Genomic DNA, 14,925 nt, shown 5'->3' with positions numbered 1-14,925 from the left:
CTCCTCGTGATGTAAAATGCAACACCTCGCGGTGCAAATTTACATAACGAGATGCATCTCGTCCAAAAGAAGCCGCCGCCCGCGAACGCCCAACCGCCACTTCCTTTCCCGCCCGCCCGCTCGCGACCTCCCGCCCATCCGCCGCCCCCACAACCCGCCGCCGCCCTGTCGCACGCCGCCAACATCAGATCCGGCCCCGCCCCTGCCGCTGTTTCCACGCCGCCCTGCCGCCCACCCGCCGCGGATCCGGCCGCGGCCGCGATGCACGCCGCCGCCCCGTCCGTCCGCCGTAACTCCGCCCAGCCCCGGCCCGCCCGCCGTAGCTCTGACCCGCCCCGTGCGTCGCCGGCCCGTCCGCCACCCCTCAGCTCCGCCCCGCCCCGCTCCGTCCACCACCGCCCCGCAGCTTCGCCCCGCCCGGCTCCGTCCGCCACCGCCCCACAGCTTCGCCCCGCCCGGCTCCGTCCGCCACCGCTCCGGCCGCATGCCGCCGCCGCTCCACCGCTCTCACCGCTCTCCGATGGCACCAAAGAAGACGCCGAAGGGCAAGTCGGGCTTCTTCGGCGTGAGGCAGAAGCCCTCCGGTAACTGGGGAGTGGAGTTCTCCGATGCCGGGAGGTGTTGGTGGATCGACACGTACCCCTCCGCCCACGAGGTCGTGCGTGCCTACGACGTGGTGGTGTGGCATGCCGAGAGGCCTCGGGAGCACCTCAACTTCCTAGAGATCGAGAGTCGGGTGGAAGCGGAGATGCTTGTGCCGTAGGGCATCAAGATGAAGGAGATCCCCACGAGGTCGTGCGTGCCTACGACAAGGCGGTGTGGCATGCCGAGAGGCCTCGGGAGCACCTCAACTTCCTAGAGATCGAGAGTCGGGTGGAAGCGGAGATGCTTGTGCCGCAGGGCATCAAGATGAAGGAGATCACGACGAAGAAGACGGCGACGAAGAAGCCGTCGGTTGTCATCAATGCCGGCGAGACCGACGAGGAGGCGATAGCGAGGTTTGCTCGGGAGCATCCGGAGTACGTCCAGGCCGAGCTGGAGCACTACTGGAAGCGTGAGGCGGAGCAGAAGAAGAAGGAGGACGAGGCCGGTCCCTCGACGGTGATCCCCATCGAGTCCTCTTCCGAGGAGGACTGGGAAGACTTCTCGACTGCGGCGGAGGAGGAGGGGTGCGACGACCCGGAGAAGGAGGATTTCTGGGAGCAGTTCCGCAGCTCCGACGATGAGGAGTAGTTTATCTAGTAGTTTGAAGTAGTAGTTGAAGTTCATGTATGAAACTATGTTGAATTTGATGTTTGAACTATGCTGAATGGACTAGCAGTTTGTCGTTTTTAGAAATTTTACATCTTCATTTTGGACCATCTATTGGAGTTGCTCTTTTGGACCATCAATTTGGACCATCTGTTGGAGTTGAGATTTTTTCAGAGCTCCAAAACGCACTTTTTGACGGTCCAAATTTTACATCTTCGGTTTTGGGCCGCCAAATTTTGGACCATCTATTGGAGATGCTCTTATGCAGTTGCCCATTGACTTTAGAAAGGAATGGTTGTTGATGTTGAACGAGAAGAATGGTGTTTGATTGCTTCCATGCGCTTGGAGTTGCCCTTTAGCATTTGAGCTACAATGTTGCCTTCGTTTGCTTCATGTAATAGCTATGAACTTATGGTACTAATTATTAGTATGGTTATTGTAATGATGGAAAACAAATGTATGAGACATGATTTACTATGTTATGTGTTGCCGTTATCTAAATGCTGCTGTTTAAGTGCTGCTATTCGTGTATAAGTGTTGTTGTATAATTGTTGTTTGTTTGTGTAGAAGTGTTGTTGTTTGTGTGTAAGTGCTGATGTATAAGTGCTGCTGTTTGTGTATAAGTGTTGCTGTTTTCGTATAATTGTTGCGGTTTTAAGTGCTATTGTTTGTGTATAAGTGCTGCTGCATACATGATATTCATGTATATTTTGTGTGTGTAAAGTGTTGCTATTGTATTCTTTATATATAATCCTTCAGAAAAATGCTCGCTTATATTGCATATGATTTATTTGTGTGCATTACATCAAAGTACAATGTTCATTCTATGATAAAGGAGAAATTCCAAATTCCATTGTAGAGAATGAACATTCAAACAAGATTCAGAATTGAGCCTCTCATGTGAATTCCAAGTGTCAATTCTTTGCACATCCAAACAATGGAATTCGGGTTCGATGTCAATATCAAAGTTTGAGAGATTTGATATTGGGGCCAATTCAATTCCATGGTCTTGAATTTCAACATTCAAACGAGGCGTTATATCCATGCACGTTCATCATATACACAATTCATCATCAATTCAACAATTTGACAAAACAAACTAAATCATAATTCTGTAATTCAACACATGTCAAAAAATAATAATCATCAATTCATAGGTGATACACGAATGAATCAAACGCCTCACTAAAACATAATTCAAACATGCCAAAATAAAATTCAACAATTCATATGTGATACACAAATGAATTAACTGCCTTCATGGTGGCGCTTGTTGATCCTCTTCTTCATGTTTATCAAGCACTTCTTGCATTGCTCATCCAAAAGGCTAGTGTCCTGCAACATGATCCCAACTCCGTTTCTTTCGCAAGCCCCCCCCCTCGCTCTCTCCGTTCATTACAATGTTGTTGCCTTTCGAAGCTCCCATTTTGCATATTTATCTTGCCTCTACATATTTATTATCTCGCTCTCAATGTTCAACTTCTCTTTCTCCCTCTCCTGACCGAAGTTCATACTCTCCTTTTGCACATTTATGAAGAGGTTGTACCTCCTCTCCTTGTTCAACTCCTCGGTGAAAAGACATATCGCCCATGTGGCGGACACTTTGCTTCTCGTGCCATCACGTGCGACCCTCTTCTTCTCCCACTTGTTTTCCATCTTCTCATGGTTTCTCTTTGGCATGGTGGCTTGTATGCCTGCCCCTCCACTTTGCCATCCAATCCAATAGATTGATGGGAGCTAGAGCCATACTTTTTATTTATCTTCTTGGGTCCGCCCCTCAGCTCCTCAGCGAGGTTTGTCAGTTTGGTTTCTCATTTAATGTTAACCAATAATGAGACGAACTTAATGGTTTGCCATCAATTTGTTGATGCAAACTTGCCGCCAAAGTTGCATGGATTTGGACTTCAATGTCAATGGTTCTAGCCAACCACTTGTATATGGCAGCCCATGTTTATTTATTTATTTATTTATTTATTTATTTTTGTTGAACGTTAATACCCCCAAAGGCTGGCAAACCCACTTGAGCAACTATTTTTTTTCCAGTTTCAGTGTAATCTCTTTGCGTGGAACTTGAGTGCAATCTGCATGCGTTCTTCGAACCTTTTGAGGGTTTAGAGCAAACCTTTTTTGGACTTCGAACCTTTTGAGGGGTTAGAGCAAACCTTTTTTGAAAGTTGTACAATCTTCATACTTTTTGTTGGGCAAATTTTCATGAATGTTTTTACTGCATTTCTTGTTTCCAAATGTCATATTTGGCCATGCCTTTATGATGGCTTTTTCAAGATTTAGAAGGAGAATTACCAAGTACACACGATATTACTGAATTTTTAACGGAATGGTATTTTTTTGTTCGCACTGGTGGGCAGGTGTTTATGGCCACCAATTATGCCATTTGCTTTTAGCCAAATGTGCGTTCTTGACATGCGATAGGCAAAGCGCTCACTTTGACATATTGTTGAAAGCGTAATTATAAGTTTGTTTCGGACTGCAACTATATATCTTCACTATGACTCCAAATCTAGCAGTTAAGGTTGGCCTAATCGAACAACGTAAAAATGGACCGATATGGGCCTCCGCATGTCGCCCGACATCTAACGTTGTCTCTATTTTTTCGTGCACCGTGCATAAATAACAAAATTCAGTGTAATTAGAGTTTTATTTTGATCGACAGCACAATGCAAATGTATTCCTAGTTCTTAAAAAATATTCAACCAAAATATGCTACCATTTCCAAACGTGGCAGCGGAAGCCCATTGCCCAGCAACCTTTCCCGACCTTTTCCTCCCGAGTCCCGTTCACGGAAATTCGCCAACTCAAAAGAAATTCCCCCCCAAAAGCCCGCACCCCCCATCGTTTTCCCCAACGTTTCCAACGCCGGAACCCTAGCTCCACCACCCTGTGGTCACCCAAAGCCCCCCCGGTCCCATGGGCGCCAGCGGCGGGGCCGTCCTCAAGTCGCCCGCGACGGAGGACGAGACATTGGCGCGGAAGCGCTCCCGCCGCGTGAGCTTCGCGGACACCACCGCCGTGCACGTGTTCGACCGCGACGAGGACTTCGAGACGCCCCCGGACGAGCGGCCCTCCTCCCCCTCCCCCTCCGCCGGGAGGCCCCGCGCGGGCGGCGCGGCGGAGGGCGACGAGACGGAGGGAGAGGACGAGTCACCGTTCGGTTGGCTCGGGAATGTGGGTGTCAGTTCCGCCTCCCCCGTCAGCGCCGCCGGGTCCATCTCCTCCTTCGAAGGAGGTAACCTCTTCCCTTCGTTTGTCTATAGTGAATTAGCTTGTTTCTCAGATGTAAGCTAAATGTTCTTCACTTGTAAGCTAGATGTGAAGAACATTTAGCAGTGTCAAAGCAATATATGGTGTATGGTAGTTTACATCAACGGCAAATTATCTGTTCCTTTACTGTAGCCACCAGCCATTCTGTTTTCTTAGTTATTCCTTAGCTAGTGTGCTGGATTATTCTGTGCACAGGTGCTATATCGTCTTACTTGCATGCTTGTTTGTCTTGACAGATGAAAACTTCTTCGGGGTCGTGTCAGCAAGTTTTATTCAATCGGGGAGACCATCAGATTCTGGAATGTCGGAGGACAATGGCCATGATTTAACTTTAGATTCCCACACGTTTTCTTTGCATTTCAACAATGTTATTCCTCCAGATGATTGTTCACTCCACTCAGCTGGAAGTCTAAGGACAATCGGTTCGGAATCTGCAACACCGCTAAAGGCACTGAAGGGATCAGAGTCTGTAAAATCGAGTGGTGGCCCGGATGCATTGACTGACATGAGTTTGTGTGCGGAAAACCCTAAACGTTATGATTATACTAACTTGTCTCCCACATTGAACAATTTACTGCAAGAGGTCGAGGAACCAACGTCTCCTAAAGATGAAACGAACTTTATAACTGCCAAGCATGCTTTGACACTGCCTACATCTGAGAAAGAACACAGGCAAGAAAAGTCATATATTGGCAATGGTGTGTCTTCTGATGAGCTGGGCTCCGCTAGTTCTCTTCAGGAGCACATTACTAGTAGCTCTGATCCGACCGGAAAAGACAATGCAATGGTAGTTGATGTTCATCATAAATCTCAGATCAGGTATTTGACAGTTCTCTTTTATTGCCTTTTTTTTCTTTGAGAAAGCACTGCAATGCATGAACCCATGACATTAATTTGTGTTACCAAAGTCTCTAAACATTGTTTGGTTGTCCTACTTCCCAATTTTGGTTTAGTTCGGTCTTAAAGATTTTCTTGTGTCAATATAGCTATATGTTGGTTAGAAGTAGCAAAAGATTGAATGCTCACAAGGTTTCATGATTGCAGTTCATAGCATGTGATTGGGTATGTTGTTTGCAGCTTGGTTACTTGGTGTCAGTTAAGAAGTGTTTGCGGCACAAGGCATGCTATTGTTACCTATGGCTGTTGTATTAACTGACGTGAGTACAATAAGCATCTGTGGGTACCTGCTAAATTGATGTGTAAATTGCTTGCCTAGAGTGAATAACAGTACAAGCTTTAGAACCTTTGGTGTACTTAGGTTTTGGTTGGGATTCGGTCTTTTTGGAGAACTTGGTTTAGCCCTATTTAACTGAACTTTTAGAAATATAACAATAATATAATGCTTAAAGTGAATTTTTTTTGTCACTTACCTGGTTTTTGCAATTGCTTAGTTTGCAGGAGCAGTTGCACCAGCAAAGTGAAATCTTGAATTTGGAAACTGTTTTACATACTCCGAAAACACTAGTTCAGCCGTTGCAAATTACACAATGTTCTGCATCTTCCATACGCTCCAAAGTGCGGCAAATCTATGTGGGAAGTGAGCTTATGAAACATGGTAAGGGAATTTCAGATCTCGCTCATGCACTAAAGTTCAAGCTTCATGAATCACCTGCAACTCATAATCGTCGATTACCGTTAGAAGAGCCGAGTGAGGCCACTGAGGTTCAGGATACTCAGTGCAATGTCCTTGCTTTAGGTAGCCTAGCGAATCATGGATGCAATTCTCATATGGATGTAGATGGCAGTGGAAGAAAAAGGAACTCTAAAGAAAATGTCTGTGCTGAACATTCATTGCCTGAAAAAAGAGCAAAGGGACCTAGAAGCCCAATAACATCACAAAAACAACTTCCCTGTGTATCGTTGTCTTCTCGTATGGCAGAAGAAAATCAGAGTGAGGCTCATGATAGTGCACAATCATTAAGTGATGATTGGAAGAAGGTATGACAGAAAATTGCCAGTTTAAACTGTATCCAAGCTTTCAAAGTCATTCATGTTTGTTGGTCTTCAAAATGTTTGAACTTTGGAGTGAATAGTCAGTATAAAATCCAGAGTGTTTCCCTCGTGCAGGTAGTATTCAGTGTATCTGATTCCATGAAGCAGATGCATATATGCCCAGAATCTATTAGTAAGCTTAACCTACAACAGGTATGCATTTTGCCCTGTTACTGGACTAAGTTACTATCTTCTTGTTCATTCACTTCGAGTACTTCAGAGACCCTTGCAGTACTGCAGTAGTCTTATTGTATTATGTGCTTCAGTAATTGCTCCTACTGAAGGAAGTAGTACATTACTCTACTTGAATTATTCTCTTTGCTGGTTCTGTTCAGAACTAGTTACAAACTTAGGTATAACTTACTAACTCTCAAAGTAAAAAAAGAGCGCTAGGAGTTAATTGTGCATTTTGTTACCGCCTTGCGCTTTTATGGCCAAAGCGCAGGTATGCGCATATTAAGCACTAGGTGTTTTGCTATCACCTAGAGCCTAGGCGTGCTTAAGCGCCTTTTCTTAACTATGCTAACTCTAAGTGAATAAACCCGTTTACACTGCTTAGATGAAATATCTAGTGCACTGTGAAAACAATTCTGTAGTCCTATAGATTCTTGCATCACGATCTCATACTCAAGTTGTTTGCCTTGATCTTGATTATTCCTTCAGTTTTAGCTGATGAAATATATTATTGTCGTCCTAGGATCAAATCTTGATCTTGATTATAGAGTTTTGAGGTTGCATTATCTTCCGTAATAAACACACAAGGTGGCTGGAAGAAGTAATCTAGGATCACTTCCGACCACCATTCCTTCAAACATCGTTTGATTGTTCCAAACATATCTGTTTCTATTCGCAAATCCGGAAGCTGCTGTCCTGAGTGAATTCCTCTCCCAACAAGTTTTGGCAGACTTTTTAGAGACAATCTGATATGGCACACTTGCTTATTTGGAGCTTCTGTACAGTTACTAATTGATCTTCAGAATCTATAGTTCTCTATATCTCTTTTGTGAACTTCCTTTTGCTGCAACTTGATATATTCTTATATGTGTTCAATTCTGTAGTTCAACCTAAGGATCTAGCATTCAAAGTATCTTGAGGAAATGTTCTATGGAGCGTGAGTTTGTTGTATCTTATATACTTTTCTTGTTTTTTTAATGAAGCTTGATGAATTAGGAGGTATGCTGGAGAAGATTCATGTGGCTAGAACATATAGGAGGCTTGCTGCTGCTGGGGTATGCTATCATTAATTAGTTGTCATATTGTCTGTCGCTGTTAGGAAATTACTTTCACTTATCTGTTGTGTTCGTTTTCTGAATGCAGAGGATTCAAGATCCCAGGCTAGCTGAGGCAATGTCTCTCCATGGCAAGCTTTCATATGAAAAGGCAAAACAGCAAATAAATCGTGTTAAACTTGATAAGCTGCGAGTAAGAATTTCTTTGTCTTATTTTCAGCTTGTTTGATAGCTTATAAGGTACAAGTGCAGTAAGCTATTAGCTTGCCCCCGATCTTTTTTGGTACAGAACAAAGCACAACTATGTCAAGTTGGAATTCAAGAATGCCGCTATCTGAAATCCAAGATTTCACAGCTTCGTCGTCATACAATGGGTGCTGCACAGATGAAGGGAGGTCCTCTTTATGCAGAAACTTCGATTAATACCTGTGACAGACTGGTACATCACTGTGTACTGCCGTTCTTTGCATAATTATGGTCATTCATAGTTTTAAATCTTTTTTCCTGCTCTTTCTATGTTGCATATCAAAATATCACACTGTTAGGCATTCCTTTCAAATGACCATGTTTGTTTTATTTGCCAAAGTTGTAAGAGTCAGTTAACTGAATGACAAAAGATCTGACATTCGACAATATATTTTCTTTTGTTTGGTTGGTGTTATGTTTCGTGAAGCTGATGTATACTTCTGGGCTATCAACTATCAGTAGCAATGATTCTTGCTGCGATAGTGCTACTGCCATTTCTTCAGCTCTTACTTCCAGTTATCTCATTTGTTCTTATTCTAGTTTATCCTTTCTTTTTCCATAAATTCAGTTGCTTCTACCATCATCCCGTTACATACTTGCATTTGCAAAAATATAGCACTTGTGCAAATATTTGTGTATTCACTAAACATTTTTATGGGGAACGTATCATGTGTTTCCCCAGGAAAGAAATGCTAGGATAACTGAAAAGAAGCTTGTACTCAGCACGATTCAGCAGAAGGTGGAGGACCTCAAGATTTCGCTTGAAATTTTTTGCAACATTAAAGGTGATATTAATGAAGTCCTCAGGGCTGCGGAAGAGCAATTGAAGATGAGAAATCAGTGTCGTATCATCAACCAGCAAGCAACGGTATTGGCGTATGCCTTAGGTCTACCATATATACTTTTCTTTCTTCAGTGATTTACATTTACATTTACTTTTTTGTTTTTTTAGCTCTGGGAGTTGAGTGACATTGTTAAAAGGGAAAATAAGCGTGATGTCATTCTCAACTATCGCAATTTGCTCTTACAAAGGTACTGATTTCTTGTATTCACCTTGGGCGTGTTTGGTTGCTTTCGGCTACAATACCTGCATTGCATACCCATCTCCAGTGAGCCTGGTTCTTCATATGCAGCCTCATATGCAGCAGATGCAACCTGTTTGGTTGCCTGCATCGCATGAAGGGGCACTTACCCCCCTGCTGTTTAGTTGTCGCTTTTGTGCTTAGGGTGTGAGCAGATGCAAACTTCAGCTGTTTGGTTGCAAACAGCGTTTGTGTTCTGCTCACCCCATTCAAATGTGGTGTCCTTACCACCACATGATCAGCACAAAGCAAGCAACGGAAATCACAACAAACTACTTAGATTAACAGCAAACAACTTAGATTAAACAAAGCAAGCAACGGAAATGACAGCAACAACAAACTTAGATTAACAGCAGGGGCATCCTCCTTCCCTGCTCCATGCCAGGGTGCCGCTCCTGGTCAAAATATTAACAAGTTCACAACACAAGTACCATAAGTTCTAGCCAGACAACATAACAAGTTCAACACTAACACCTAAGTTAACTACATTGCATGCTCAATGTTACCAACGCAGCTGTGCTTGCTGCAACGAAACCTGCACATGATCGAGGAGTCGTGGTTGTAGATTTGGACCTTCAGGCTGAGTCCTGAGATGCGTAGAATGAGGAGGTCGCCGGGGACGATCCGGTGGCGGCGACAGAAGTAGTTCCAGCCCCGGCCAAGCACCATGTGCCCCTCGAAGTTCTGGACCTGCACCCAGAACTCGCACCACTTGTTTGCCGAGAGCCTGACCATGCGCGGGAGCCACCTAATGACTAGCCACTCGTTCATCACCTGCACGAACTTGCTAGGGATGACGAGCATGGCGAGGTCTTCGTCGTCCTTGATCTGCTGGTAGAAGCGCAGCCCCCCCCCCCCCCCTCCTCGTGGCCGGTCCTCCGAGAACGCCCCCTTGAACGAGGCAGGCTCATGAAGGCGACCCTGCCAGGCAGGTCCACCCTCTTGAGCCCACCTGTTCGTGGGGATGAGATCCTTGGCACCCTCAGCTCCGGCCACCACTTGAGCTCCTCCACCCGCCACGTCCAAGTCACTCTTCAATACCTTGTCAGGTAAGATGACAAGTATTAGAGGTGCTTGCAAAATGAATAACCACTGATCAGTGGCATTAGCTCTTGTGCAAATGCCACTGATCAGTTGCACTAGCACTACAACAAATGACACTGATCAAAGACATTTGCCCAAGTGCAAATGCCACTGATCAGTGCAAATGCCAAATGCCACTTATCAATGACACTTGCTCTTGAGCAAATGCCACTGATCAGTGGCATCTGGTCTTGCTCTTGAGCAAATGCCACTGATCAGTGGCATCTGGTCTTGCTCTTGAACAAATGCCACTGATCAGTGGCATCTGGTCTTGCTCTTGAGCAAATGCCACTCATCAGTGGCATCTGGTCTTGCTCTTGAGCAAATGCCACTCATCAGTGCACTATCCCAAGCATGGAAACATCTAAAAATAGAACCCATGTGCACCCATGCACATTTGGCAGCATCCTCAAATGATCCTACTACATGCACGTATAACAATCTAGAGCATGCAACACAAACCCTAGCTTGAACATGTATGTAGCAACATGAACACATATCCTAGCTTTAACATGAACATACCATTTGCATGAACACAGATCCTAGCAAGACCCTAGCACTAGCAGAAGAACATTATCCTAGAACACACACTGTAGCAAACAAGAACAGATCGGTCGGATTCGATTCGATTGGGATCGAATCGAATCGGATCTACTCGAATCCTACAAAAGTAGTAGCACATGCCTAAGAAAGAAACCCCTAATCTACATCTACGAGCAAGCATTGGGGATTCTTTGACTCATCGGAGCTTGCGCAGTCACAGCGAACCGAGGCCGGGGTGAAAACCCCGGCGGGAAGGAGAGAAGTGGCGGAGCAGAGGAGGAGCCGACTCTGGTGACGGCCGGCGACATCGGCCCCGTGCTCTCATGGCCATGCCGGAGGTCGAAGAGAACGGCCCGCCGGCAGGAAAGAGGTCCCAAGAAGTGCCGGCTCCGTGGACGGAGCCGGCGCCGAGCCCAGGACCACGAGGTCCGGAACCGGCGGCGGAGCAGGAACGGCCGACACCGTATTGGCCGGCCCTCGTGGTGGCCGGTAGCAGATGGGGGACGGCGCTCGCAGCAACGACGCCAGGTCCCTGCCCGAGTTCTGGACCCTGGTCACCCAGCGGTTCTGGATGGTGGCGATGCGCTTGTCGACGGGGGTGTGAGAGGACGGCGCGGCGGTGGGCGAGGCGGAGCCATCGGAGGAGAGGAGAGGGAGGGGCGGTGAGGCAGAGAGGTGGGAACGGTGCGGGGGCGGTGACAGGAGAGTGGGAGGGGAGTTATGAGACGTCCCCTCCGTCTCCCGCGCTGCACAAGGCGTCCAACCTCCTCGCACGCATGGCCGCGCCGAGCCAGGCTCGTGAGAATCTGCCGATTCGGCAGTTTCCGCCGGGCCAGGCTCAGGCCTGCTTTAAGGTTCGTGCGGGCCACGAATTGCATGCAGCCCAGCCAACCAAACAGGCCACGCACATCCCGCGCGGGCCTGGTTGGGCTGCATGCGGAGAACCAAACGCGCCCCTTACCTTTTGCATAGTGTAGCAACCATGATTTCCCTATCCATCCTTGGAACAGGTAACTACCAGGTCTTTGGTACTTGTTGAAACCAATTACTCATCTTAACTGGCTCAATGTACTTTAAACCTTAAACTGTTTTTTTCTAGTCCTGACAATCCTGCATGGACTTGGCAAGTTATTTACTGTATTTTGAAAGGATATCTATGTTCAGTTTAAAACCTTTCTTCAACCAGCCAATACTTTTTGCTAGTAAAGTGAACCTGACATCGGAGGTTCGGTGGTGTCTAACCCTGAACCTGGTGCACATAATCTTGCCAATCTTGTACCTGCTTGTGACCGCCTGTTTTGCAAAACAATTGGTAGCAATAAGCCAGCAATGGAAGACAACCCTGTTATCATGCGTCTTATGTCTTACTTCTTGTGTTACTGTGCCTTTTACAGGATCATCTTAAACATCAGCGATATGTCAACCATATTTGTGAATAACTCACTGATGGGAACCAAAATAGAACAGGTGAGACGAGGAAACTGATATTTTCTTCTTCTGTGTCTGTATGTATGAACTCATGGTACTATTCTCTTGGTCAGGCATTTCCAAATGTGAAAGCAACTGTGGCATTCAGTTTTGTTTTCAAAGCTGAGGAGAATCAAAGATTTAGCGACTTACGATCCTTGCAGAAGAAGACAATGGTGAGTTTGCCTTTACTTTGAAAGTTCTTAATATGATACAATTTAGACTAATTCTTTTGAGTAAAGCTAAATTAATTCCTATAATATGTAGTTGTATATGAAATATATTTGTGTGCCTTAAGCAGACATTGGAGCATTACCTTTTGTACACGTACATCATACACACATTTTAGACCACAATTGTATACTGATTTGTAGTTTCGGAAATGTTATTACAAATAAGTATAGTCTGCAGTCCTGTGTTTATGTCTATAATGTTAAGACACTGCTTTTAATTTTGGTAAAAGAATGGAGATTGGCGGGTAAGGCTTGTTCCCCTACACTTTATAAATTAAGGTAGAAGTGAGACCCAAACCTAGGTGCTTGACTTCACAACAGTGTGCGCTAACCACAACAGCTGTCATGTCTCAGAAGTTACATAGCCAAATTCAGTCTAATGAGCCCCACATTTGCGCAGGAAACAAGTTTGCTTCTCGCTAATCTTATTGATGTCCTGGAAGAAATTGAGGATGCTAGAGGGGAATTATTGAATTTGATCTCTGCAGATTTTAGTGTGGACTCCCAGACAGGTCTCTTCTCTATCCATTCTCTTTTGTACTTTTATGCAGTGACGTGCTTGTATCATAAATCAATAAGTCATAAACACATCTTATTGACATATTACAGCACTCCTGAAATTTGAAGTTTCATGTTTAATAATCATAACAGAACGGGTACACGCACAACTATTTTCAAACAAATCCTCAGTGTGCAAGCTGTTGCTGTTATTTTGCTTTATGGAAAGCAGGTAAGCAGATAGTGCATAGGCTAGGGTGTAAACAGAACTTCTGTCAAGTGTTAACTAATGGAAAAATATGGAGATGTTGCCATGCGTTGCTTGCTGAAGGTGCATCTGGAAATGAGGGAGACTACTTTCATTTGACCTAGACAGCAGTTAGGATTTATTAGAGAGCAAAGATTTTTATAGATATAAGTATTTTATATGTGATCAAACTAAAGGCCTTATGAACAAAAGATAGTGGCATGATACCAACTCCTAGTTCACTCGGGGAGCATCACATGATGGCCTTACTAATTCTAAGATTCATAAGTATGAACTCCATCGTAAGTTCAATTCTTTCCTAGCTCTATTACACTGTTAACCTATTTTTTTTGGAGTAATTACAAATCTGTACCGTGTCAAGCAGGGCATCTCATCTTTGGTCTTCGCTTCATCAGTTACAAGAGCGCCAAGAGGGTTGCTTTCACCATTGATATGACAGACCTGAGCCGGTTAGTCCAGCGCAACCAGAGCTTATATCTATATCTATCTATGCATCCCTACACTATTTGCTTACAGTGGCACCTCTGCTTGATCTGGAACAGCGCGGTGTACCCTTCTGAGCCATCGGAGCTGCTGATCAAGGTGTGCCAAGCTCAGACAACGCTCTCACAGCCAAGCCTCGACCAGCTGACAGCCTCCATAAGGGATGATCTTCAACCGGGGCGAGTGATGATCCTCAGGCTATGCCAGATGGTATCCCGGCTGGTTAACACATTGCCAGACTGACCTTTGCCTGCCAGACTGCCGAGTGCAGCTGTGCATGAAATCTGATGGGATAGCTCATACCGCTCTCAGAGCTGACCCTCTTCCTGAACGATCTTGAGTAGGCATTGTGCTGCAAATGGAGTGCTCATAATCCTCCTGGTTGTTTGAGCATCTTGCACGTAAGGGTTTCTTTGCATGCTGAATGAATGGCACCTGACGTGCTGCCAAGTGAAAGCTGCCGTGATATGCTCCCTCCGTCCTAAAATTGTCCTAAAATAAGCGTCTTAAGCTTAGTACAATTTTATACTAGAATCAGTACAAAGTTGAGACAGTTATTTTGGTACGGAGGGAGTATATAACTAGGGTCGAAAAAAGCGACGTGAGAGAGTCCGTCTGATTTTCGTTGTTCATTTGGATTAAAGTATTGAATATATATTTATGCATAGAGAGAATGGCGTTTTGGAGGCCGAGCTCCGTGGAGGCCTTTATTTTTTAAAAATTCAAATTCAAATTTTTATGATTCAAAAAATTCTGAAAAAAATATGCATGTATGTAAGGATGTAACCGACCTGTGTGTAAAATTTCAGGTCAAAATACTTTAAAACGTGATCTGTAAAAAAAGACAAATTCATGGTCTGAAATGATGAATAGTAATATGTGTTAAACAGCCTCGGATTTGTCTTTTTTGCACAGCCCTCATTTCAACGTATTTTTTTTGAAAATTTACACATTTGTGTATTATACCTTCATCTATCTATGTATTTTTTTTAGAATTTTTTGAAACATTAAAATATAGATTTTTACTGAATTTGAAGTTTGAATTTAAAAACCTCCAGTGAGCTCGGGAGCCAAAAGCAATATTCAATGTATATTGTGTTATTAAGTCCTAGTTTTTTTTATAGTTCAGGTAGATGCCCATCTTGTACCTATATATACGTGCGTATCCAATTAATATCGAGTGTTGCACAGTCTAAACCTAATCCTCTACATGGTATCAGTTTCTTCTATGTTTTTGACATAGCTGCTGTCATGCCATCTCTTGTGCCGCC

The 14,925-nt window shown here is 44.7% G+C and overlaps 2 protein-coding genes across 5 annotated transcripts; both read left to right on the top strand.

The window, feature by feature from the left end:
• Nucleotides 1-520: 520 nt before the first annotated feature.
• LOC123411961 (ethylene-responsive transcription factor ERF084-like) lies at nt 521-1,295 on the top strand. The gene is made up of 2 exons (XM_045104922.1): nt 521-676; nt 814-1,295. The coding sequence occupies exons 1-2, from the start codon at nt 521-523 to the stop codon at nt 1,231-1,233; spliced, it is 576 nt and encodes a 191-aa protein (XP_044960857.1). The 3' UTR covers nt 1,234-1,295.
• Nucleotides 1,296-4,053: 2,758 nt separating this feature from the next.
• Nucleotides 4,054-14,321, top strand: LOC123407123. 4 transcript variants are annotated; one of them, XM_045100181.1, is made up of 15 exons: nt 4,054-4,495; nt 4,767-5,349; nt 5,922-6,085; nt 6,269-6,468; nt 6,598-6,675; nt 7,680-7,751; nt 7,840-7,944; nt 8,041-8,190; nt 8,680-8,865; nt 8,950-9,029; nt 12,100-12,172; nt 12,247-12,348; nt 12,806-12,917; nt 13,536-13,620; nt 13,714-14,321. In XM_045100181.1, exons 1-15 carry the CDS (start codon nt 4,177-4,179, stop codon nt 13,895-13,897), a joined length of 2,493 nt encoding a protein of 830 aa, XP_044956116.1. In that variant the 5' UTR covers nt 4,054-4,176; the 3' UTR covers nt 13,898-14,321. The 4 variants fall into 4 exon arrangements, with proteins under 4 accessions (XP_044956116.1, XP_044956115.1, XP_044956114.1 ...); XM_045100180.1 differs by having other exon boundaries at nt 6,227-6,468; XM_045100179.1 differs by having other exon boundaries at nt 5,922-6,468.
• The last annotated feature ends 604 nt before the right edge of the window (nt 14,322-14,925 follow it).

Source organism: Hordeum vulgare, chromosome 7H (genome assembly GCF_904849725.1).
Source record: "Hordeum vulgare subsp. vulgare chromosome 7H, MorexV3_pseudomolecules_assembly, whole genome shotgun sequence".
Lineage (NCBI taxonomy): Eukaryota > Viridiplantae > Streptophyta > Magnoliopsida > Poales > Poaceae > Hordeum > Hordeum vulgare.
The sequence above is the reverse complement of the archived record's forward strand: the minus strand, read 5'-3'. Positions and strand labels throughout refer to the sequence as shown.